Source organism: Melanerpes formicivorus, unplaced genomic scaffold (genome assembly GCF_026170545.1).
Source record: "Melanerpes formicivorus ecotype bairdi unplaced genomic scaffold, bMelFor1.0.p_v2 SCAF_11, whole genome shotgun sequence".
NCBI lineage: Eukaryota > Metazoa > Chordata > Aves > Piciformes > Picidae > Melanerpes > Melanerpes formicivorus.
In genome coordinates, this window is record NW_027142363.1 from 5,285,921 (window position 1) to 5,312,752 (window position 26,832).

General features: G+C 41.1%; 1 protein-coding gene across 3 annotated transcripts in view; it reads right to left on the minus strand.

The window, feature by feature from the left end:
• SAMSN1 (SAM domain, SH3 domain and nuclear localization signals 1) overlaps positions 1-26,832 on the minus strand; it is a 103,153-nt gene that overhangs the window by 30,399 nt on the left and 45,922 nt on the right. The window contains exon 1 of one of the 3 annotated variants that reach the window (XM_068144431.1): positions 11,019-11,129. The exons of the other annotated variants lie outside the window; for them this stretch is intronic. Within the exon in view, the coding sequence (XP_068000532.1) occupies positions 11,019-11,075 (57 nt within the window). The 5' untranslated portion in view covers positions 11,076-11,129. Of the gene's footprint in view, positions 1-11,018; positions 11,130-26,832 lie in introns of those variants that run through there. 3 annotated transcript variants of the gene reach the window in all.

Here is a 26,832-nt window from a genome sequence, read left to right on the forward strand (position 1 = left end):
AATCAACTAAACCATGGCACCAAGCACCCCATCAAGTCCCCTCCTAAACACCTCCAGTAATGGTGACTCCACCACCTCCCCAGGCAGCCCATTCCAATGGGCAATCACTCTCTTTGTGAAGAATTTCTTCCTAACATCAAGGGATTGGCAGAAAATACTCCTGCCCGCAGTAGCAGTGTTTTAGTCAGAGCATTTGGTCATACAGCCACTAAACTGCTGTACCCCAGGCATACAGCAATTATTTCGATGGCAGTGAGAGCCTCCTTTCCTATCTTAGGTTTCATTCATGCGTGAAGTGGGAGCTGGTCCTGCTCCCAGGGAGTCACTGAGACTGAAAGGCAGCTTCTGCATTCCTTGCTAGGGAGAGGCATGTTTTCAGGGGAAGGTGTTCCTTCAAATGACCTTCCAGAGGGAAACAAGATTAAAAACTAACCTCTAAGTCACTGTTAAATCTGACCATCCCAAAAGCTCATTTGTTTTTTTCTGAAGAGTAAGCAAACTTAACCCCCCCCCCCTCCCCCCCCCCCCCCCCCCCCCCATACAAGTTTTACTGCCATCCTGCAGTCTTACCCTTCAAAATGGGTAATGACCAACAATAAGCTAATTCTAAGAAACTTGGGAGGGGTGGAGGGAAAGAGAGTTAGTTTTTATTACTTTTAAATGAGTGTTTGATACATCATGTTGGTTCCCCTGATTAATGTTCATAGCAAACTCAGCCATTGGAGTTGTAATGTTTCTGCAAGCTTCCCCACAGCAAAGCTTAGCCATTAATTCAGTGGCATATGTCAGCTCAGCAGAGCAAGGTCACTCTTCTCTTTCAAGGGGAACCTTTTTAGAAATAATAAAACTGACAGAAAGTTCTTTTTTGCATGCTTTATGTCACCTGAGGTTGAGTGCTGCAGTTAATATCACAGAGCTTATAAACATTCTCATCTGCAGCAGTCTCCAACACCACCGGGCTATTGGAACCCCGAAGTTGGGGTTTGGAGGTTTTGTTGTTCATTTTTTTGGGGGAGGGAGTGGGTTTTTTGGGGGTGTTGTTTTATTTCTTAACAAAGTAATACAGTGACAGCTTTATGTGGTGCAGCTATACAGGATGTAATCCTAAATAAGTTGCAAAATAGAGCAAAAAATGAAGAAACCATTTCTTAGAGTCTTTAGAGGATAAATTTTGGAAGGCATGAAGAGAGTGCTGATACTGCAGTATGCATTTAGGATGTTAGGGCTTCAGGAGAAAGATGTAGGATTAAGGACTTCCTGGATGCTTGCACCATTGTCTTAAAGGAAGAAAATATTTGGATTCTACTGGTCCACCTCATTTCCATTTCATTGTTAACTGGAGGCATGTGATGCAAAGAGAACACAAAGCTAATTGATCTATTTATGGAACCATTTTGAACTTGTAAGTAGATGAAGATATCTTAGTCATCTGTTAGGATAACTAATTGTGACTGGAACTTATTTATGAGGATACAAATATTATGGGGCATTATAAACAAACTAATTAGCTGAAGACTAAGATCCAAACAATAGGCCAAGTTTCCCCCCTTCATTGTCTTCTTTCAGACATCCTGACTACACTTGATTAATGAATCCATAGTGAGATTAGCTGAAATTGCCTTAATGGAGATGCACTACAGTAGAGAACTAAAATTCAGTGGAGTATCCATCATCAGTCACGGTGAGTTTTAGTGTTTCATCTGATCTATATGTCCATTTATTTACACTATTTTTATCCTAGGGAAAAAAGAAAAAAAAAATATTCATTACAGTGGGTTAACTTTTGACTCCTTTAAAAGTATGACTGAGGCCATCATTTTTTTCCCCTTCACATATCCTCTCTTTTCAGAAGGCTGAGTTTCAGTATTGGCATGTGGCCATCAATGGGCCAAAGTTATCCTTAATGTCTAGCTGAAGAAGGCATATGTGGCACTTTATTGCAACTTTATTGTTAAGAGCTGTATGTGCTTGCAAAGCAGAAGCCTTAGAATCTAAAACCTGCTCCTTGGAGATTTGCACTTAGAAAATAAATTGAGTAAACTTTGGGGTTTGGACCAGTGTGGAAGCCGAAAGAAGGTTTCCTAGTGATTTAGCACTGTGTAAGAACATTTAGTGCAGAAGTTAAGGTGTGCTAAATTCTGGGTATTCCCTGTAGCATAAGTTATATTACTGCAATTCCAGGGGGGGGAAATGTAGTCATCTGAAGACAAGATAGCATCCTGATTGGGTCACTCTTACAGCAGAAAGGAATGAGCACAATCAACAGCTGCCTGTGAGTACCAAGTACAGAAAATAGTGCTAGTGTAGTCAGGGCAGATCAGTTTCTCTCTGTTAGATTATCTCTGTGGCATGAAGTTACTATGATCAGTGGAAAACTACAGTTTCATCTCATGGAAAACAAATATACCATAAGTTTGAAGTGTGTTTTCAGTCTGACACACAACAAAATTGAGACTAAGCTTCTTCACCCCTACCCTGCTCCTGCAACCTCCCTGACAACCATGCAAGGTTGAAAGACACTCAATGATGAGATGATGCTATCAAGACAAAGACAACAGGGAGGGCTTTGAGGTGAAGCTCAGATTCAAGGGCACACTCCAAACTCTACTCAAATTTGGCCTTTCATTGTGCCAGCTATGAGGTTTTAATCTTTGATGCAGGGGTAGGAACACATGTGCTGTTCCCATTTCCTCAGATAATAACCAGAATCACAGTTTTCAAAAAACTCTACACATGTAGACACCATTACCAAGAGAGTGAAAAAAGAGAAAGAAAACTGTGGAAGCACCTGAACAGGTGAGTTTTGCCATACACTTGTGATTAGACTCAACTGCCTGCTCTAGCATCATCAGTCATTTCATGCTCCTTCTACACAGGCTCTGAGCCACTCATACATCAGTGAACTATGTCCCCTTTACAGCTCTGGAAGGGGCTTGTGGACTTAACATCTGACCTTATAAAGGAAGTAGATGAACAGCAGTATAGGAGAAAAAGAGTGCAGTTTGGGGAGTGAAAGCAATTTGTGCGTGGTCAAGCTCAGCATCCACTTTGCACAGGTGAAGGCAGCAGAGAGTCATGCTGTGTGAGCTCGTTCAGCAGTCTCACTTTGTCAGCTCATCTTCATGCAGCTCCTTTTGGCTGTGCTATTTCTAAGGGAAGCCTTTTTTTTTCTTTTTCTTTTTTAATCTCCAGGCTCCAGGCTGTCAGTGACAAAGCTCCGTCTCTATTTCAAACATAATGGTAAAGGGAAGACATGAAACAGCACCATAGCTTCTCCGTGCTTTCTGGTTGAACAGCACTCCTATAATGCTCCTATGCTCTTCTTCCTGAAGAGGCCAGGAGAAACCCTGCAGAAAGTCCTTAACCCAGGTACTCAAGTATGCCAGTGGCCCCATATCTCACTTGCTTTTCAATATGCCTGAAAGAGCAGCAAACCTATGATACCTCCTGAATGAGGTCAGCATGACCAAGTGGCACAACCTTACAACTTCCTGTGGTTCTCAGGGAAACTCAGCATCCCAGGGAAATCAAGGACAGGAGTGTGAGGTTACTTGGTTGTTCTTGTGAAGATTATAAAAGAGATGAAAACATAAATGGGTATGAAAGGCACTAAAACTCCATCCAGAATGGTGCAAAAATCTTAGATAGGTCACTAGATCTTTTTAATGGAATGGAATGGAATGGAATGGAATGGAATGGAATGGAATGGAATGGAATGAAATGGAATGGAATGGAATGGAAGAATGGAATGGAATGGAATGGAATGGAATGGAATGGAATGGAATGGAATGGAATGGAATGGAATTGACCAGGTTGGAAAAGACCTTTGAGATCATCAAGTCCAACCTATCATCCAACACCATCTAATCAACTAAACCATGGCACCAAGCACCCCATCCAGTCTCTTCCTAAACACCTCCAGTGATGGTGACTCCACCACCTCCCTGGGCAGCCCATTCACTCTTTCTGTGAAGAATCTTTTTCTAACATCCTGCCTAAACCTCCCCTGGTGCAGCTTGAGACTGTGTCCTCTTGTTCTGGTGACGAAGAAGCCTGAAGACTGTGTACAGGTGAAGTCATTATCTGGCTTTTTGCTTTAATCTATGGATACAGGAAGCTGGATAATGAGGTAAGGGGAACCAGTGGAAATATGATATACAATATGCACAATCAAAGAAGCAGCTTCTTTGAAGAAGTTAAAAATCTCCAGACATTTTTTCTGTGATAGCCTTTCAGTCTGGGAAAAACAAAGTAAGTAAAGATATGCTCTTGGGTACACTGTAAGTGGAATAAGATATTAAAATCTAGAAAGATAAGAGCAAGCAGGTATACAGGAGAGCTTTCTCTTGAGGAAAAAGGTACATGGTCATTCATCTTCCCGTGGAATATGAACATGTGTACACTGAAGCCTTCATCTGAGGTACGAAACAGACTTTTCCATTAAGATGGATTAAAGCACATGTGACTTGTTAAATATTCAGAGCATACACAATCTGTAGCCTTGTGCCAAGAAGCAAAATGTCTAGAGTAAAAATATTAATATTGCTAATGTGTAGAAGAGAGTATAAGCATTTCTGAGAATTGCAGCAACTCTGCAGTCTCTATTGCAAACTTCCAGAAGATAAAGATATTGTGGTTACAGAGGCCCAGAAGAGTTCTTTCATTTTCCTTCTCTGCAGTGGGTATTGGACTTCTGTCCACACATCAAGGGGTTTATTCTTCTGGCCACCCACAGACTGCTTATACCAGTTGGCCAGCAATGGTCTTATAGTGACTTCAGTATGGATTTGTGCTATAACACAGATTACTAGGAAAGTGTTGAAACCTACAGAAAACTGCAGACTGCATTGTCTGCCTGTCCTGCCCAGACACAATTACTGCTTTTATCCAGCCAGGGAGGTGGTGGAGTCACCATCACTGGAGGTGTTTAAGAAGAGACTTGATGGGGTGCTTGGTGCCATGGTTGAGTTGATTAGATGGTGTTGGATGATAGGTTGTACTCGATGATCTCAAAGGTCTCTTCCAACCTGGTTAATTTAATTCAATTCAATTCTATTCTATCCTATCCTATCCTATCCTATCCTATCCTATCCTATCCTATCCTATCCTATCCTATCCTATTCCGTTCTGTTCCGTTCTATGTTTGATTTGGGGTAGTTTGGGTTTCCTAGGAACACAATATTGGAGTAAGGCACCTGCTCTCTAAAGCTAAAGAATTAGCAACTAATTATGATTTATGCCACCTCAATAGCTGTCCTACAGTGTTTATCAGATGCTAGTTATAAATTATATGGTTGATAGTCTGGTGTGTCAGAATGGCTAGATAAGGTGGAGTGTAGACATTATAACAGCCTCCTGGCAAGAGGCAGGAGAGAGATGGCTGTTCTTTTCCCACTGGACCCATAGAATAGAATAGAATCAAGTCTCCTCCTAAACACCTCCAGTAATGGCAACTCCACCACCTCCCTGGGCAGCTTTTACTTTATGGTGAGAAACCAAAACTCCTCAGATGTCAAGAACTTATTAGAAGAGATATGCTAACATATATGTAAGATACAAACAACTTTCTGAAACTGATGTTGGAAAAAAAAAGAGCCAATAATCAAGAAGCAAGAAAATAACATAAATGAAGAAGGAAAAAATACCAGAAGTAAGAGGAGTGGTAGCATGGCTGCAGAACTTTACATACACACACACAAGAGAAATAACCCAAGGTTCATTCTAACCTTGTTCTAGTTTTCTTTCATCCAAGCCTGAGGGAGACAGAGAACACCTTCTGAAGTGACATCTGCAACCCTTTTCCCCCCATCTACACATACATGCTTATTACAAGCATTGTTTTTCCTTTCTCTGAACCCTCCCAGATAAAGACCCACAGGTATTTCCACTACAAACCACGCTCTTAAAGCTACTTCCCTGGAGTTGTTATGTGTTTCTGATTATTTAACCGAGTACAAATGGATCTTGACAAACAGTCTTTCTTCAAGAGGCAAGGCAGTAAAGACCTTTAATGACAGAACTATGTGTCATCTTTGCCTATAAGCATAAATTTGCACAGCGGGCAGTACGGTGAAAACAGCTTATCATCAACTCATCACCTCTCATCATTGTTAGAATGAAATGCAAATGGAAAGGAACATCACTCGTGGTTGTGAAAATTAGCATCTGCGACATTAGCGGCGGCTCATGTATTATGCACCCAAAATTTCAGGGGGAAAGGAAAGAATATAAAACTTGCTATTTTCAGAAGTCTACCAGTCTTTTACCTTTGAAATAAATTAAACCCCTCAGCTTTCCCCACTCAAGTATAAATCCTAGTTAATATTCATTAACACTGAGCAATCTCTCCACGGCAGATCTTGTCCTACAGAAGATTTAATTATGCCCTGAATCAGTTTTGGTGTACCTATTTCCTATTTTCTTCTCTTTAATAAGTATTTCCCATTAGAGTCACAAGCCACCACCTACTAAAAAAAAACTAACAACAAAACCCTTGCTTGCAGCATCTGTCTGCACTACAGGCGGCAAACACTCAAGCAATAAACTTTACTCGGATGACAAATCCCATTGAAATCAATGGGATCACAGCTAATTTATTCGTTTGTTATCAGAACCAGGATTGTGCCTTCTGTGAAGAATATATATATATAAAGGGGAAATTCTGTCCTCAAGTCTATGGCAAAAATGTGCATCGATTTCCATGGAGGCAGGGCTTCATTTAAAGCTTCTAAAAGGGAAAATTATTGGTAGGAAGTAGTGCCAGAGAACAAAGTTGCACGTTAAAATATTTCCTCCCATTGGATTTGCCACTATTTTCTCATAACCCTGAAAATAAATAATAGTTTATCACCTAAGAGAATATTGATTTAATTAAAAAGTTGGGCATATTTTTCCTAAACAAAATGCACAGTCGTTGACCCTGAATTGTCTTACACACCAGAAACAATCTGAGTTTCAAGCACCAAGCACGTTTCGAAGCGGAATAAGGAAACAAAAATGTCTCAAACCTTTAGCATAAACATAGATCAGCTGTCATGTAGAATAATGACACAAGACTTCCTTCAGTCAAGCCAGGAAAACGGCACAAAGTTGTCTTTGCTTCAGCTTGAAGTAAAGCCAAGAATCATCAGGCAGTTCTCAAGTTTGCTGTGTCCGTGGGAATTTGAGAGAGAGGGGGAGAGAGAGAGAGAGAGAAAGGAACAGGCTCTGCCTAGCACATTACATCCTGTGAAGTGGGCAAGACAATGCCCACTTTTTACAGATTATTAGCACCTTCCATTGTCATTTGCACCTGGTCAAATGTGTAAAACTTTACAAAGCGGAATTCCAAATAGCTGTGAAATGCTTTAGAAGTGTTTCATTTGTTTCATGACAGAAAAAGGCGCTGCCTGAAGCATATGCAAAAGAGAATAGTGGATACTGCATGATTTCTTAGCATGGTTCAGAAAAACGGTAATCTTTCTAAATCTGCTTCATGCCGCTCCCCAGGTGCACTGACATCGCTAAGTCGAAAGGGGCAAAGAGGAGAGAATAAAAGACGATTTTAAGGGTCCTTCTTTCATCCTCCACGTCAACTGCTCTTCTCTTCCCTGGCTGTTTAAGGGATGCTCTGACAAACTGCACAAACTCTTAGCTGAAACACATCTAATATAAATATCCTTCCTCCCACTTGCTGCAGTACTTTACTGCTTTGCAACTAAAACCTCCAGTAATGCAGGGAACATGCTTTCCCTGAAGTGAGCTGACACAGCACCTGAGTCCGACTCCAGCCATAAGCATGACCACAAACCTCAGGGCTAAGGTGCAAGACTTTGTTTGTTTGACCTCACCTGCCCACAAATAATACTGCATCTCAAAACAGCTATGCCACATAAATCAAACTATGCCCTGTTTCACAGAAGAAAACAAAACAACGGGGGGGACAGGTGAGTACTGAAGGAAAGCACTGAGAGAGCTGCCTCTTGGTGGATGCACATCCTCTGCCCTGAAAGAAAGTCATTTAAGGTCCTGGATAGACAGATAGGTTAGATTAGACAGGCTTGAAATAGAGAGCTGCAATTTGTTGCATTTCTTCAATATTAAGCAAGGCATTTTTAAGCCTTAGGACTTTTCCTTTATAGTTCAACTACCTTGGTCCTCAGCTGATGTGCAAGACATAAACGTATCGTTCCATGGCAGCATGTGCAGCTACAATGATAAATATTGGCAAGGGATCAGAATCCTTCCAGTATGACTTTTGTAAGCATTTCTCTTGCCTTTCTCTCCTGATCTCTGAGATGACACCAAGTGGAGATTTATTTTTTTTTCTGCCAAGCAATTACTGTTTATTTATTTAGTGTTCATACAGAGCATGCAGCTGTTACATGTATATCAGTGCACATGCAAAAACTGCCAGATATGCAACCAAATTATGAACATGACTGCAGCACTATGGGAGATCCTGCAGTATAACGAAACAGGCTGCAACTCTACTCGTTTTGAAGCTTGAACTGGATGACCTTTAAAGGTCCTTTCCAACCTAAGGCAGTCTATGATTCTATTTCATGGCAATGGACAAGTATCAACCCTTTCATAGCAGACACTGAGAGTTCTGAGATGCTGCTTTTCATCTGTGTAGCACCTAATGCATCTGCAGAAGTCTTCAGCACCACAGTAATCTATAAAGTAAATGCATTGTACACAGAGCACTGGCAGTCAGATACTGAAAATATGCATTAGTCCTGCATTGCTTATTGACTTGCCAACCACTGCTAGAGGATTTATACAGGAAAAGCAAATTGCCTTGAGACCAGCTCTGCACAGTGTTCCTTCATCTTTATCAAAAGGTGTAACTGGATGCTGATATTTTTCAAATTAGGAATAAAAACAAAAGGATTAAAAAGAAAGTCCTGGAGAAACACTTGAAATTCATTCAATTGTGATAAAGAGAACTGGTCACTATAGGTGAGATTCAATCACCTAGAAATATCTCCTTGGTGTCAGCTTTTAAGGGCCTAAGGTAGCAAATGTGATTTTTTGCTTAACATGCAATACCTTATGTCTGTCCCATAGGTCTTGTGTAATCCCCATGTGGATATTAGAGACACTGGGACATTATAAGTTTCCTAAAGGCAAGGCTCAGTGTCCCTGGAGGTATTTAAGAAAAGACTGGATGAGGCAATTAGTGCAATGGTCTAGTTGATTATTTAGGGTTGGGTGATCAGTTGGACTTGATAATCTTGGAGGTCTCTTCCAACCTGGTTGATTCTGTGATTCTAAGCCCTTCACAGTGACAGCTGCATCCTCCCTGCATGCAGAGTATGTGGAGGTAGCTAACGATGTCCATGCTGAGCATGGCAGCCAGGAAGTGACCTCGGGAAGTCACTTTTGAAATCTTAAAACTTCTGTTAGGAGGTAAGGACCTGTGCCCCACATTACCCAATTCATTATTAAGCAACTTCAGTGTTTTCTTGGCTCCTGTGGGGAATGTTTCGAAACATGATACAACAAGCTGAGGCTCCTGTTCTGCGTCACGTGGGGCTGTACCATCTCATGTCCTTTTCCTAAGCAGCACATTCAACAAAACCTTTCTCTTTGTGGAATGCTTACATATTCCTGTGCAAAAGACTGCAGTAGGTGAAATGTTTCACAGCACACTTTGCTTTACATGTACAGTGAAACAACCCCAGGAGCACAAATTTATACTTATTTATTTATTTATGGTGGATGTCATAGCATGCCATAGTGCCAGCATTTTAATTGCATGGACTGCATGCAGTGCATTCTCAGACTGTGGTTCTGTTGGTCAGGAATGCATTATTCTGACAGGACAGTGACCAAAATCTGCCCTTCAAATTATTTAACAGGCAGGAAAACAAAGCCCATCCAAAGAGTCTCTCACAGTCCTTTCATTCTTAACCTATGGTGTAATTAGATATTAATTACGCTGTGGCCTGTGTTTTTTTAAAGCAGTATAATAGTTGAATCAAAGAAAATACATTGCCATTGCAAATGCTTAAAAACCATTCAACCCCATGGGAAAACAGATTTAGAATGTTTCAAATCCATGGGGAGAACAAGCAAGCAAGCAAGCAAGCAAACAAACAACCCACATTAATTCTAACTTTTAGTAAGTCACAGATGAAAACTGCAAGTGCAATACACAAAAGCTAATGGCAAGTAAAACCAGAAGACTGAAACAGTGTCTGCAGTATGATTCAGGACCCAGAAATCACAGTGAGGTGTATTCCCAAACAAGGAGAAGATGAGTCTGTAAACTTGGAGAAAATGAGTTACTAAGAGCAGACACAGACTAGAAGGCACTGGCAAACTGTAATACAAATGGATACTGATGTGCTCAGGTCTAGCAGTAGCCATTTCTCTTCAGGCTTATGATACACCTGCAGAGGTCATTCTGTACCCATTGCAGGGACTGAAAATGAACTTCTAGTGCAGGATACATCCTTATGCACTTTGGAAAGCTCTCACTTTCTTTCTTGCAATTCCAGCACAGCAGGTTAGCAATTCATTCTGAGTATTTTTTTTTTTCCAGCATGAAAATGTAATAACTCCCAGAAAAGTTAAGATGGCAAAACACTAATTGCTAAGTCCCCTCTCCTCCTCTGGCTATGGTGATGTGGAAGTAAATTTATTAAAATGAGGAACAAATATAATAGCTTTCCTAATTCTTCATTTATTCTCACAGTCCTTTGTGGGACATCATCAGTTTATCAAAGATGAAAGGGACAGAGGGGGATTTTTGTAAGCCCCTCTGTTAAAAGACTGATACAGAGCATATAAGAACAGGCAAAGTCCAGCACTGGGTCACTTTAGCACAGCTTCACAATGAGGATTCCTTGAAGCACATCATTACTTTTGTAAAGTGGGTATATGCAAATAGATTCCTGAGGTTACACCACTGAGGCACTTGCTAGCACACCAAGGAATCCTGAAGCTAGGATTTGAAAGGAAATCTTCCTTCTGAAAGTTGTTAGAATTCCTGCTATTATTTATCAACAATAACAATTAAACATTCTTACCTTTGGCTTTTGACTTTTCCCTTTATCAGACACGTTAGATGGTTTTCTCTTCAGCATTTTTAGTTCAGATTTATCCAGTTGTAACTGCCACTAGCTTGTAACTGCACTAAGTACAATGAAGTGTAACTTAAAAGAGTACATCATTTACGCACTTCCTTAGTCTGTCAGGATGTGACTTCACAGCTGCTTTGTGGCATGATTGAGTGATCTGAAATCGTTTGAGGAGTGTGTGAGGAAGGAGGGGAGGAAGTGATAGGGGAAAGAGATTGCTGAACTAAGGAGACAGCTGAAAATGGGGCTTAGAGTGAGAAAAGTTTTAAGACACATCTCCTTCTATGTCACCATTGGTAAGACTTTGGACAACCTCAAGAAAATTAGCCTCTTTTCCTCTCTCTCATTTTTCCCCACTCAACCTTGTAGTAGTAACTATACCCTTCATTTTAACTTCTGCTGGCACTTGAATGTGAAGGTCTGCTGCTGTCCAGAAGACCTGGCAGACTCTCGCTGTTCTGTTACATGGTATAGCTGGTCCCTAATACTTCCCTTTCTCACTAAACTCTACAGTAATGCAGTAAAAGCAATGAGAGCAAAGATCACTGTCTGGACGAGAACAGAAACAGGGAGGTCATTCTGCCCCTCTACTCACTACTAGTTAGGCTGCACCTTGAGTACTGTGTCCAGTTCTGGGCCCCTCAATTTAAGAAGGACATTGAGACACCTGAACGTGTCTAGAGAAGGGCAACAAGGCTGGGGAGAGGTCTCAAGCACAGCCCTGTGAGGAGAGGCTGAGGGAGCTGGGATTATTTAGCCTGGATAAGAGTAGGCTCAGGGGAGACCTTATTGCTGTCTACAACTACCTGAAGCCAGGTGGGGGTTGATCACTTCTCCCAGGGAACCAGCACCAGAACAAGAGGACACAGTCTCAAGCTGCGCCAGGGGAAGTTTAGGCTGAAGGTGAGGAGAAAGTTCTTCACTGAGAGAGTCATCTGCCATTGGAATGTGCTGCCCAGGGAGGTGGTAGTCACCAGCCCTGGAGGTGTTCAAGAGGGGACTGGACGTGGCACTTTGTGCCATGGTCTAGTAGTCATGAGGTGTTGGGTGACAGGTTGGACTTGATGATTTTTGAGGTCTTTTCCAACCTTAATGATTCTATGATTTGGACTTCTGTTTATATATTTAAGGAATTTTTTGGAGGCCTCCTTGGATTGTCATGGATGGGCAACTGAATGAACTAAGACTGAGTGATGAAAGAATAATCATTGTATGCTAATGGTATAACAAGGCTTTCCTTTCCAGACTTTCTAAAATCTGGGTTGTTGAGGAGAAGGAAGAAGGGTTCAGGGGCTGAAATTCTGCCAAATACAATGCAAGACTGTTCTCCAGTCTGTTGGATTGCAGCAGAGTTTGTGTTGAACCTCAATCCATTAACCAAGATGTTTCACTCCACATTTTAGAATAGAAAAGAATAAAATAGAATAGAATTAACCAGGTTGGAAAAGACCTTCGAGATCATCAAGTCCAGCCTATCACCCAGCACTATCTGATCAACTAAACCATGGCACCAAGCACCTCATCCTGGCTCTTCCTAAATACCTCCAGTGATGGTGACTCCACCACCTCCCTGGGCAGCACATTCCAATGGCAAATCACTCTTTCTGTGAAGAAATTCTTCATAACATCCAGCCTAAATCTCCCCTGGTGCAGCTTGAGACTGTGTCTTGTTCTGGTGCTGGCTGCCCAGGAGACCAACCCCCACCTGGCTACAACCTCCTTTCAGGTAGGTGTAGACAGCAAGAAGGTCTCCCCTGAGCCTCCTCTTCTCCAGGCTAAGCAACCCCAGCTCCCTCAGCCTCTCCTCATAGGGCTTGTGCTCCTATCAGAACTACAGTAGTCTAGAACAGAGATGGATTTTTTAATTGCTATTATTAATAATTACATCTCAGTGTTCATAATAACTGTTATTATTAACAATCAATGATTAATTAGTAACAATGATGAACTCTAAGAGGTATGTTTCTTTCAGATATGTGATAAGAAGTCCTGAAAAGCCCATTTAAGTTTGTAGCCATAAGGAAATTTTACCATGGATATTTAATCAGCCTTAGCAATTGAGTAGGGCCACATACTGTTATAAAAGCTGTATGTATGTTTAACAACAATTAAACCTGATTATTCAGCTACATAGATGCCCATTGCAGTATATTGGTTTTCCTTTTTAATCTAATCCAAATGTGAGGATTAAATCAGACTCTGCTGCACATTAGCCTGTGATTTCCTGTCTCAGGCCACCGTTAAAACCTTCATGATTAATAAAATGGGAACTCATCTGAGGAGTAATATATGAGCTTCCTTTCTGCAGAATATTTATTGTTAAACAGGAAGAAAGAGGCCATTTCAAGAGATATAGTACCCACCCATATCTATTTCCTTTCCTCATCCACATATCAGAAAAATTATAGCAGCTTGAAAGCTGACCTGATTATGTTCTTGCCCTTGGAAGGTTGACCCACAATAGTTTTAGAAAGTAACAAAGTGAAGAAAATCAAACATACACAACATTAAGCTAGCTTAATTTAATTAACCAATGCATTTAAAAATGAGGTGTTTTTTTTTAATTAAAAATGAATAATAATCTTAGTGCCTATATATTCTGTATTTGAACCTAATTTTTCACAGGGGAATGACTATCCATGTAAAAGAACAAGACAAATTCTCATACCTAGCTTTCCGTTGGTCATAACTGCAGGTAACTTATTCCATTTCCTTGCCGATCTTTGAACCTGATCCAAACCCCACTAAAATCAATACAAGTTTTTCAAGTGACTTTTATGGGGCTTGGATTGATTTCTCCATCCTGAAATACCCAGGAAATGTCACTCTGGTATCTGTGAGGTCCCAGGAGGAAAAGGGCTGCCCACTTCAAAATAATTAAGATGATCTCATGAGAATGATTCCCACGGTAGTTATATTCATAAAAGGCAACATGCCTTATAGATTGTTATTATCATTATCCAGTTTTAATGAATGGACCATGATGAATTGTCCTGGATATTCAAATGCTTTATGTGCTTCTCTCCCACACAATACCAAGTGATGCAACAGATCTGTATCCCCTCAGTGGCCATCAAAAAAAAAACCAAATGAAATCTGACTTTCTTTTGTTTTGTTTCATGTTAAGCACTTGTTTCTCATTGCCCATTGAACAAATCTAGTCCAAGTTTAACCAGAGACTCAGAGATTCCTTGGGTCTGTACCTTGCTTTCCCTAATGCTAAGCAATCCTAGAGTGTGTTAATTTGTTTACTTTAATTAAAATAAGACTTTGTGTGTGTGTGTGCAAGAAAGGAATTGTGCCTTCAGCCTCTGTTTTTAGGGCAATGTCTCTCCCTGTATGATTTAACTCCCATAGATGTTGCAGAAGTCTCAAAATAGTAAGTGGAACTGAGTGAATAATTTGTGGTGAATAATTTACTTAACAAATTCAATCTTTATTTCCTCAAGGAATGTTCATGAGCAGAACACAATTTCCTCCTATGTATTAATTATGGGGCAGAGCGTAGCTAGATATTTCCCTCTTCTGGTCTAATCTGAGCAAGGGCCAGTTGTACTTATAGTCACTGGTACTCCTTGGCAGAGCTCTCTTCATGGACTATCATGGCAAAAACTCTATGGAAACTTAAAGAAACACAGAGGAAAAGATGAAGCTAAACCTTCTCTGCCCTGCCAACAAACCATGAAAGACGGCAGATGTTGCAGGCTGAGCTGTCTTTATAACTATTTAAACTAAACCTTTGGTTTTTGTTTTAATTACATTGAGGAAGTGATTTCCCCTTAGGATATTGGGCAATGGAGCTGGATGCTTAAGGTCCCCTCTTTGAAATGCCCACACTCACTGCAAATTCAACACTGGAAGCATCCAGAAGTTAGTACTCTAAATTTGTCCGAAATGTTTAGGGGCTTCATGGAACAAGGTGCATAACTTCCTGTAGAGTAAGCTCCTATGTGAACTTCATCAGCAATAAAAAATGAAGAAGCTTCTGAAACTGAGAGTTGTTGAGAGACAAGACAGGATTAAAGAATATTTGAAGCTTGCACCCTTAATTTGGCAAAGGGTTGACACTATAACAAGACTCCTATCCTGTACAAAGCATAATCACAGATTCACACAGAATCACCATGGTTGGAAGAGACCTCAAAGATCATCAAGTCCAACCTGTCACCACAGACCCCATAACTAAACCATGGCACCAAGTGGCACGTCAAATCCCCTCTTGAACACCTCCAGTCTAACAAAGCCTGCAGAAGCTGGCAATTCAGCAAAGCTATATAACTGATATCTGAAGTGAACTGCAAAAATTTAATCTGTGGTAAATAATTCATGCCAGCAGAATTTTTATGCCATGCATCCACTGGGACAGCGTGCAGGACCAACAGCAGAGTGGACTCTCTTTGTTTAAGCAACTGTCATGGTGCAGAGCTGCAGGAATACCCTCACCATGCCAAACCCCAGCAATTCTGAATTTGGCCCCTTTCAGACTATTGCATTTTACTCCCCTCATGGGGGGGGGAAGTAATTTTTCCTTCTGTTATGTTAATCCTTTGCCACTAAAGTCAATGGAGTCATAAAGAAATATGGCAGGGACAAGCTATAGAGCATCACTACCCGAGCTCCTACTAAATCTAAAGATGTGTCTGGTACAAAAGTGGTTGCTGCTCTGTGAACAAGAAAAAGTGTCTCATTGCCAGGCCCTCTGACCACGTCCTTGGCATGCTCCCAGCACTACCTGGCCTAAAGGGAAAATGAAGTACCAAGAACTTGTCTCAAACTTTGATCCCAACACATTCTCTTGCATTAGCAGTAGATGAACAGATCAGTCATAGCTACACTATGTCAGGTTAGCACCAACACTAATAAAAATCTATGCTATTGTGACAGAAGGATTCTCAAGGAGATTGTCTTTCACCTGTGGAACAAATTCCTTTCTTATTACCTTGAAGAGTAAGACCCAAAGTTGTACCTATATCTTCTATCTATTCTTGTTGGAAAAACTCTTAGTCAGCAAGGTTGGTGTCCTGTAAAACACAGCCCCAGGCTTATCCAGCATCCATGTAATAATTTCCAACAGAAATGTGTGTCACTGGTGCTTTTCCTGCACAATTTATTGCAAGCAGAATACACTTTTGCTATCTCTGATGAATAACAGAAAGCAACTGGCAGAGCAATGCTGCTGTGGGTTCGGGCATGTAAGCTTACAGCATGCTGTTTCTCAGAGGAAATGTTAAAATATAGCTCAGAGCTTGTGGTAGTTTTAGGCTGTAACTTTAAAATTTTCACAGATCTTGAACAGAAAGTAATCAAATGTAAATAAATCACTAGTGGGTGTAAAAGGGAAAATAATGATAAGTTCTAAACAATCCATTGGAGAGATAACAGACTTAAACTAGTTCTACAAAACCAATCTTTCTCTCTCTTTTTGCTTCTTCAGCTCTGGCTGATGTTTCTCCTGGCTTTACTGACCTTGACTGCTCTGTTGTGACTGGTATTAACAACAACTTCTCTCTGCTCTTTTCTCTTGTCTCTTTGTGTGCAGGGGGGTTAGTAGGGGGCAGGGAGTGGAGAAGCTGTTGCAGCTTCCCTGGTCTTTGGCCAGGGGGGTTCTTGTGCTGCTTATAAATTGTAAACACCTGTAAATATTTGTAAATACTGCATATTTTGTACACATTCATTGCATTTCGTGTAGGTTGTAGTTTTGCTTGGAAATACAGCTTCGTTTGCTTCCAGTAGAGCTGGTCTGGCAAATTTAACACTGGGGGGGGAATTTTCAACCCACCACAAAGCTACACCACAATGCTCATGACTAGAACATCTCAATGGATTCCATTAGTGTGAGCTCCACTGTGATTACCAATCAGCTACAAGAGCATTTTATCCTATGTAATTTTCAGGTCTATGTGACTGTTGTCCTATAGTTACCCAGCTGAAACTCGCCCTCCCTGAAATGAAATGTATTTGCAGGTACAGAGCAGCAGTCACCTTGCATGTCCATTCAGAAAGCTCAAACATGAGATTTTTTGATAAAGGGAACTGATGCAAAAATAAATTTAGGCTCTCTGTTTTAATCTCATACACACAAAAGAAGACATGGCTTCATTTGGCATTTAGAAGAGCAGCTTAATGCACAAGCTCTCGGCCGTGCAGCAGGGGATTTTCTCAAGGTATGTACGTGATGCCTGCCAGCCTATCTCTGGTTAGAATCAAGATCAACAGAAGTAAATTCTGATTAATTCTAATGCACAGCTTGCTGTCAGGAAACTCTTTGTAGTTTGAACCATCTTTTACCAGTAAACACCTCCTGCTGAATTCAGTCACTGATGTCAGAGTGTCAAATTGCGTGGCTATCATGGCATTAGGACTGCTGTGCAAATGCTAACATGAAAGGGAATGAAGTGTGGCACACTGTTTATCCACTTGCAGGGCTTCGATTTCATTTTGCTTCTAGAGGAAAAAGCTATTCTTCCTTGCTCCTTGAGTGTAGTTTCTAGTATGTGAAAATCATAACTTGGAAGTGAACAGAGGAGGGACACGATAGAATAAAATAGAGTAGAATTAACCAGGTTGGAAAAGACCTTCGAGATCATCCGTCCAACCTATCACCCAACACCATCTTAGCAACTAAACCATGGTACCAAGCACCCCATCCAGTCCAGTGATGGTGACTCCACCACCTCCCTGGGCATGACATTCCAATGGCAATTCACTCTTTCTGTGAAGAACTTCTTCCTAACACCCAGCCCAAACCTCCCCTGGTGCAGTTTGAGACTTGAGATAGCTTTATTCATAGTTGGCTTTAAGACTTTCTATTCATCTAACTGATGTGATACCTGACTGATAGCCAGCAGAAATACCAAAATGATTCATCATCAAGAACAGGTGATCAGTTTGAATCTTACATTTTATTTCCTTGGAACATTCTGTACCAGACCCATGGGTCTATCTGTTGACATGCTTGATTCAGATGCTAACATTAGTGGAGATACCTTCCAAATTGAGTCATATGTGGGTCAAGCTAGCTCATTCAGCAGATCAGCAAATCATAATCCTGGGAATGACACTTGGGCAGTTGATTTGTTCTCATTCTCCCTTCCAGGCCTGAACTTCAATGAAGAGAGGTCTGGCTCCTGTTCTGCATGTCTATCTGGCAGAGGTAGGTAGTGACCTCGATCCATCAGCCACTAGCTCCAGGGCAAAAATGACAGGGGTTGGGCAAGTTGCAGCCACACTGAGCTCCCCCATAAAGAAGAGGAAGCACTTTTTCTGCTGGACTTCAGCACCTTGTGCCTCACTAATGAGAACTGACAAGATGATTGCTGCACCCTGTTCTGTTCATGGTTCGTGCCCTGCTTGTCTGGCTTGGGATGCTCTGGGCTGTGGTCATAATAAGTAAGTTGCCTGAGGTCAGCTGAGCCTCTCTGATGAGGTGGGAACTTGCTCTTAGTCTACCAACAAGATAAAGTGAAGCACAGTCAGGTAAATTTAATTCATTAAGGATTTAAGATAGTAAACTATTTCAGGCTGTGGGCAAAAAGCACTTACATGGAGAGTCAGTGTCAGTAACTCTTTGGGAAAAGAAGGCAATGGAAAGAAGAGGCTGTCTCTGAAACTGGGCACTGTGGAAAGAGAAATGGATGCTCTGTCTCTTCACAAACACTGCACTTTTCCTTTGTATTCGCTCTACTGATATTGATCTTTCTTCACTGTATTCACTGACTTGCCCACAGAGTGTATGATCTTTTGACTCACTTTGCATACCTCTAAATAATCTTTTGATGCATGCCACTCTCGGCTTTTTACTTGTTTCACACATATTATCTTGTGTTCTTTCTGTTTCCTTTGCCTTGCTGCTGCCACAGAAAGCAGAGGCTGATGAAAAGGCAGCAAAAGTTTTCCCTCCAACAGCTCCACGATCTGCAAAAGTTCTACTGAGATACAGACAGCCAACTGGAGAGGAGTCTCACTCCAGGATCAGCAGAACTCTGAAGCTATATATGTTAGTTTACAGCAAATGGTTATTTATTTATTTATTTAAACACATGGAGCAACTCATGAAGAAAAATATTAAGATTATGGTCCTCTAGTTTGAAACAGCTTTCTGTTTGAACATCCCTGTAAACCTAAATGATAATAGCCCTGGAAAATGACACCCTCAGATGCCATACACACATAAGCCCCTTAGATTAAGATAACAAGGTTTTAAAGCCAAGGGAAGGCAGAATTAATGCTATCTGTGATACCTCAATCTCGCCTGTATGCCTCTGTGGTTTATGATGCAGTTTTAATGATGCAGCTTTAATATTTACCACATTTTCTCTCTTGAACGTCTCAGTGCAAAGGGTGAATCTGAATGCAGGCATTAGAGCCTGCAAATAAACAGTCTGAATTCCTGCTCTTCTGGTGCACAAGTTGGCATGTGTATTCTTGCTCATGCAACAGCTGTATCAGGTGTAAAGTAATATACTATTCCCATTTTGCAAATGAAGCCTGAGGCAGACAAGTTAAATGATTTGTCTAATATCACACAAGAGGTCTATAGAAGTGCAGGGAATTGAATCTGCATTATCTACATCCTTAATCACTAGGTTAGGATTCACAGAGTTAAGGAATGTATGCTGCCATGAAGAACTGGAACAAGGAATAATTTTGTTGTTATAATTCAGTGAAACACTAAGAAGTTGTGTTAAAGCTTATTTACCTTGCAGCTGATCACTGACTGCACATAATGCTCAGTGTGCAGAAAATTTGGGCAAATCTAGCTGCAAGTGAAGTTTGGGGAGTTCAGCATCAAGGCTTTCACACTAAGAGATCTGAATAACGTCCTGCCCATCTTAAAATGGCCACCAGAATTAACTAATTTTGGCCTTTCTGACCTGTACACACCTTGCTGTAGGACGTGAGCCATCATCTGTCTTTATTTGAGGACAAGAACTGGACTGGGAGCTAGCTGGCAGCTAACACACCAGCCTGCTGGCAGAACTGAGGCCACACATATTGCTGTATTGCCACCACAATTAAGTTGTAGGGGAGTTACATGGAATCAAGGGCAAACTGTGAGGAAGAAAATCTAGGTATTACAACACCTACACAATCCAGAACTAAATATAGAAACCCTTAAAAATATCTGCAAAATTTTCTGTCTCATGACCTTAAGCTATCTGAACTCCTGATTTTTCCACTTCCCACTCACTGTTTGTCATCATTTCTTGTGGTATGCTATCAAAGTGGTAAGTAAAAGCAAGCAAGAAGTTTTGTGTCATTTAACCTAATTAATATGGTCCTTTCATGAAAAATATTCAGCCATATTTCTTCAAGTGTATTGGAGTGTAAGCACTTCCAGCAAGAATTATGCTGCGTTCAAGTTTCCAATTTGCTTTTCTTATGTATTAGGGAAGGTGAACTGCAATCAATTAAATGTCTTTAGAAAGTCAGTCCAGAAATGTCATTACCATAGGTAAATCCCTTTAAAAATAAATGAGAATAGTCAGATAAAAGTCATTGTCTGTTTCTTTCTGAAAAACCCTGGTCTTGGTCTTGGAATGGAATGGAATGGAATGGAATGGAATGGAATGGAATGGAATGGAATAGAATAGAATAGAATAGAATAGAATAGAATAGAATAGAATAGAATAGAATAGACCAGACCAGACCAGACCAGACCAGGTTGGAAGAGACCTTCAAGATCATTACATCCAACCCATCATCCAACATCATCTAATCAACTGAACCGTGCAACCAAAGACCCCATCAAGTCTCCTCCTAAACACTTCCAATGACGGCAACTCCACCACCTCCCCAGGCAGCCTACTCCAATGGGCAACCACTCTCTCTATAAAGAATTTCTTCCTAACATCCAGCCTAAACCTCCCCTGGCACAGCTTGAGACTGTGTCCTCTTGTTCTGGTGCTGGTTGCCTGGCAGAAGAGACCAGCTGCCGCCTGTCTACAACCTCCCTTCAGGTAGTTGCAGACAGCAATAAGGTCTCCCCTGAGCCTCCTCTTCTGCAGGCTAAGCAACCCCAGCTCCCTCAGCCTCTCCTCATAGGACTTGTGCTCCAAACCTCTCCCCAGCCTCATTGCCCTTCTCTGGACATGATCCAGCAGCTCAACATCTTTCCTAAACTGAGGGGCCCAGAACAGTACTCAAGGTGTGGCCTAACCAATGCAGTGTACAGGGGCAGAATGATCCGTTCATTATCTGAAAGTATTTAAATGGCAACATTAGAGATGTGTCCACTGTGTGCCCATTGTCTCACCTCCTATCTTATTTTTCGGGCTCCCTTCCTGTTAATCTTGCCTACAATTTATTTTTTCAAAGCTAGATGAAAACACAGCATTGAAATTAAATGTTCAGTTTCTGGAAACAAGTTTGAAATTATTCAACACATACATTGGGTTTGGAAAATGTCACAGCAGAAGAACTTTGTTTTTTTACTGGATTTTGAGGCACATTCATTATAATAATGCTGCAGCCCTGGAAATCTTAATGCCTTTCTGTCACTGAAAATCCTCCCTCTTCCATGTATGCCTTTGCTGAGCATTGATATCATGTGACTTTTCCTACATTTCTCTGTGAGGGAGGTGAAAACAGAACAAATTTCTTCTGATTTATGGAAGGCTTGTTTCACAAACAGGCTTTACAGGAGCACTCTAAAGCATACCAAAATGGTTTGCCAAAGAGAATCACTAGCTCGATCCATGTACACTCATAAAACAAGCAAGCAAACATAATCGTCTCCTAAGCCAACTCAGGAATTCCAGAAAATTAGTGTTCCCTGAAAAAGAAAAGTCATATGAATTAGCTAGGGAAGAAGACAAGGAATATCAGGCATCATTGTATGCCCTGCTACTTACCACCTACATATTCTTGTAACTTAAGGTCAATAAGGATCCTTGAGTCATCTTAGGTTGTGGCTTCCTTACTGAAGCCTTAACTTCATAATCCTTACTCAATTAGACATGTGGGTAGCACTTTAATTTTGACTTCATCAGGGAGACAGAAGAAATCTGAAGCTAAGCTTGCTTGTTCTGAATAAAGATGAGCACACATAAAAGGTATACTGAGCTAATGAGAGCAGAGTGAAGATTAACATTTTGACTACAGATGGGAAGCTTGTCTCCAGGTCAAGATCAGGCCAAAGTGTAGGTTTCAAAAGTGAATCTGTGCAGGACTAAAACTGTGTTGCTTTGTCTAAGGACATAAGTTGCATTTTAAAAGTTGAATAGGCAGATCTCAAGGCACCTAATACCTTCAAAACATTTCTCCCAGTGTCAGGAGTTAATGCATTAGCACAACATAGAATGGAAATGCAGGTTGTATTAGCTAATGTGTTTGGCAAGAGCACTGCTCAAGAGGAGTAATATATACTATTTTGGTTTGGTTTGGTTTTTCTTTGCATGGTGTATGGGTATAAAGGGGGGGGGGGGGTGTATATATATATAAATGAGGAAGAAGTGAGGAAGAAGTTCTTCACCATGAGAGTGGTGAAGCCCTGGAATGGGTTGTCCAGGAAGGTGGTTGAGGTCCCGTCCCTGGAGGTGTTTAAGACTCGTCTGGATGAGGCTCTGTCCAGCCTGATCTAGTGTGGGGTGTCCCTGCCCATGGCAGGGGGGTTGGAACTAGATGATCCTTGTGGTCCCTTCCAACTCTGACTGATTCTATGATTCTATTTTATATATATATATATATATATAAAGAAAAGAAGAGAAATCTCAATTGCAAAATATCAGACTGACAGCAGATCCACAGAAGGATGTCATTGTCACAGTATAGGTATATAAAACAGCAGACAGACAGTGCAATCCATTTCTTTCAGTATGCAAAAATGCATCATTTTGACAATTCTAAAAGATGCTAAGAAGAAGTCATCCTTCCATCAGACAGCTTGTTATCAACAACTGCACTTAGTTTAATCATCGTTTGACTCAGTCATGTTTCACGAAGCAAGTAGCATTCCTTTTTTCTATTAAGAATTCATATGCCTTTGACAAAGAATATGAAATGCACATTTTTTTTCCTGCACTTTCAACAATTATATTGCCCTTCATACTACATTCATGACAGTAATCCAAAATAACCTTTCATTTCTCTCTCTAGCTATAGCTCCACCGCATCTCAAAGCGGTGTCAGATGCAAACCCATGAAATCTGCTGAGGTGAACTGAAATGCTCTTCTTCGGTTATCTGTAACCATCTTAAAGATGTTGTGGCATCTTAGAATAAATTTTACTGCAAATAAATTAACCTAATGACTGTTGTGCCTTATGCATACTAACAAGTACTAGCAATCCAACTACACAGAACAATCCAGCAGTGTTCCGAGTGAAAAGTTTGGCATAGTAAAGCTTTTGAGTAGCTCTTAGTGCCACTAAGATTACTGGTAAATGGAATGGAATTCCCTACGGGGCTATGAAGATTCTAGTAGAGTATTAAAAATATAAAATAGAGCAATGAAGAGCAGTGGCATCAGATTTTTCATATTTTTTAAAACTTGCACTGGGACTGCACAGTCAAAGTCTGTGGAGCTGCTGGAAGGTGTCCAGAGAAGGGCAACAAAGCTGGGGAGGGGTTTGGAGCACAGCCCTGTGAGGAGAGGCTGAGGGAGCTGGGGTTGCTTAGCCTGCAGAAGAGGAGGCTCAGGGCAGACCTTATTGCTCTCTACAACTACCTGAAGGGAGGTTGTAGCCAGGTGGGGGTTGGTCTCTTCTCCCAGGCAACCTGTGACAGAACAAGAGGACACAGTCTCAAGCTGCACCAGGGAGGTTTAGGCTGGATGTAAGGAAGACGTTCTTCACAGAAAGAGAGATTGGCCATTGGAATGTGCTGCCCAGGAGGTGGTGGAGTCACCATCACTGGAGGTGTTTAGGAAGAGACCGGATGGGGAGCTTGGTGCCATGGTTTAGTTGATTAGATGGTGTTGGATGATAGGTTGGACTCGATGATCTCGGAGGACTTTTCCATCCTGGTTAATTCTATTCTATTCTATTCTATTCTATTCTATTCTATTCTATTCTATTCTATTCTATTCTATTCTATTCTATTCTATTCTATTCTATTCTATAAATGTCACCACAAATGATGACACTAAATGTCTGAATTTTTCACATTGTTATGCAGGGAGTAGCAAAAGTCACTGTAGGCTGTGGAATGCCAGTGGCAGATATTTGCTATCAGCACAGTGCAATAGTGCAGCTAGAGTGAGGCTCTCTTCCAAGCATAGATTGAGGGTTGAAGCCTCAAGCTTTAAGAGGTGACTTTCTCTTACTTTTTGTTTTTAACTGAATCAATCCATACAATATTTGCCAACTTCCTGATGGAATAGTTTCCTAAATAAAGCTACCTGTGACAGGAGACAAAGAGTCTCCAGACACTGAAGCATCTGAACAATTACTGTTTTTAAGGTCACTCATATTTGTATTTTTGTGTGTGTGAGTCCATAGTTTGCTTGATATTTCCAGGAAAAGTAAACATTGAAATTTCAGTCAGGGATCTTGACATTTTCTGAGATTTAAAATTGCCAGCATTTGACTATAACATACATGCAAAAATATAAGTGCTTGCAAGTATCTAAGGGGCAGATGTCAAGAAGATGGGGACAGTCTCTTTTCAGTGGTGCCCAATGATAAGGAGAAGGGGCAATGAGCACAAACCAGTACACAGGAAGTTCCACCTAAAGAAGGAAAAACTTCTATACTTTGAGTGTGATGGAGCAGTGGAATAGATTGCTGAAAGAGGCTGTGGAGTCTCCTTTTCTGGATATTCAAAACCCTCCCGGATGCATTCGTGTGCAACCTGATTTAGGCAAACCCATTTTAGCAGTAGGGTTAGCCTGGAATGATTCCCAGAGGTCCCTTTCAACCCCCTAACATTCTGTGGTTCTGTGAAATATATCACAATCCCCAGCCCCTCAACTTCAAAATAAGCTTCCACGAGGTTCAAGGACACAGTTTGAATTGAGAAACAGTGAGTGCCTTTGAATTTAACTCTGTGCTAGACTTAGCTGTAGTTTTTGTCTGTTGGCTTTTTGCTGTTGGTTCCTGTATCTTCAATGACTCTGCATTCTGGTGTGCATCCTGGTGTGCAGTTTCTATTTATCTCTTTACCCTGCAAGAGAGTGCACAGGGTGCAGGGCTGAGCTGTTGGACTGACATGGGGAGAAGTGTAACAGGTCAAATTAAATAGAATGTTATATAAAGCAACAGGAAATCTGTCAGTGGGCTTGTAAATGAAGATAGGTTAAGATGAAAGAGAAGCAGATGGGGACAGTTTCATATCTTTGAAAATAAATCCTGTTTTCGTGTCAGCCACAGCTTATCACCTGAACACCCATCACCACGGTCTTGACTGCTTTGTTTACTGCCACCTTTTCAGCTGCTCTTCATCCCTTCCCTGGGCAGAGACTTCGGGCCTCAGCTTGCATACAGCTAAGCAGGACTTCCTAACACCACTAGAAAACAGATTCATACTTAGTGAGGATCTGGCTTCCTACCTTGCCACTGAAATAGGAACCAGTAAGAGCTACAGCTTTTAAATGATCAGTTATTACTGCCACAGAAGCAGCTAGAGTGACTGGAGCAGTTGAAAACTGGTGCCTGAGTAAAGCTATTTGGCGACTTCCAGGCACTCTTTTTAGTGCTATATTTGTGCCAAATAAGAACTCAAAATGGAATTAAGAAAGGTCTTCTAAGGCATGATCAGGTGTCTTTAGCAAAAACATTAGCTGAAGACAGGAAAAAAAATGCAGAAAACAGTTGAATGGCTTAAGAAAACCTAGCAGCCAGAAAGTCCATTAAAATCCACAGCATTCTAGTATGCAGGAGAAATTGCTGGCTACAGTGAAGTTGAAATCCTCCTGCAGCCATTCTCTGGGCTACACAAATGGTCAAATAAAGCTTTTGGCTCTTAGCATGTTTTGCTAAAGAGCATTCTCTGTTGTGTTCTTTCATTATTGACTGTCCATATTTTTCCTCCCCACTCCACTAACCTAACCTAGAGAACAAGAATAGTCCCTGGTATCACAAGAGATCCAATAACCTGTGTAAACCTCAAGTCACTACAGTGCCCTTTTGAGAGCTAAGATGATCTGAAGCAGCAGAGGCGGTACAAAGTACAGGGTAAGAGCAATCATACCAAGCAAGCAGGGCTGATACAGGACAACCAGGAACCAGAAACCAGAACCTATTCAACAGAGTATGTCAGGAAAATTTAGGACAAGAACTGTCTAAAACCAGACCTAAGAAGAGTGTTTCCTCAGTGAACAAAGGAGTGTCAAAATAGGCATATCTACTGAGGGTCAAAGGGAAGGGCAGAGAAACACATTGTCTGGCAAGAAAACAAGTCAGACCAGGAAGAAAGCAAAAAGAGACAAGATCACTGAAATGTCAGAGAGCCACGACCATAATGGCAGGGCTAAGGTAACCACAATAAGACCACGAAACACAAAGAACTTGGGCACTGGCATAAAGTCACTTGCAATTTCCCCAAACTTACTTTTCATTCCATCACAATGGAATGCACTCAAACCAGATAGAAACCAATCTTGTGTAGCTTTCTCTTGTGCTCTTAATCTGAACATGGGGGAGAAAAGAATTTTTCTTTCTTTCCTTAGAATTTTTCTTTCTGCTCACCAAAATTCCAGGTCTTCTCTTCAGAAATGATTTACCTTTTTCATTCTCACTGAATACCAAACACAGGTTGCAACAGATGCATTTTCTTACGTTAGCAATGACTGAATCCTAAACTTAACCACACTTCTAAGATACTGC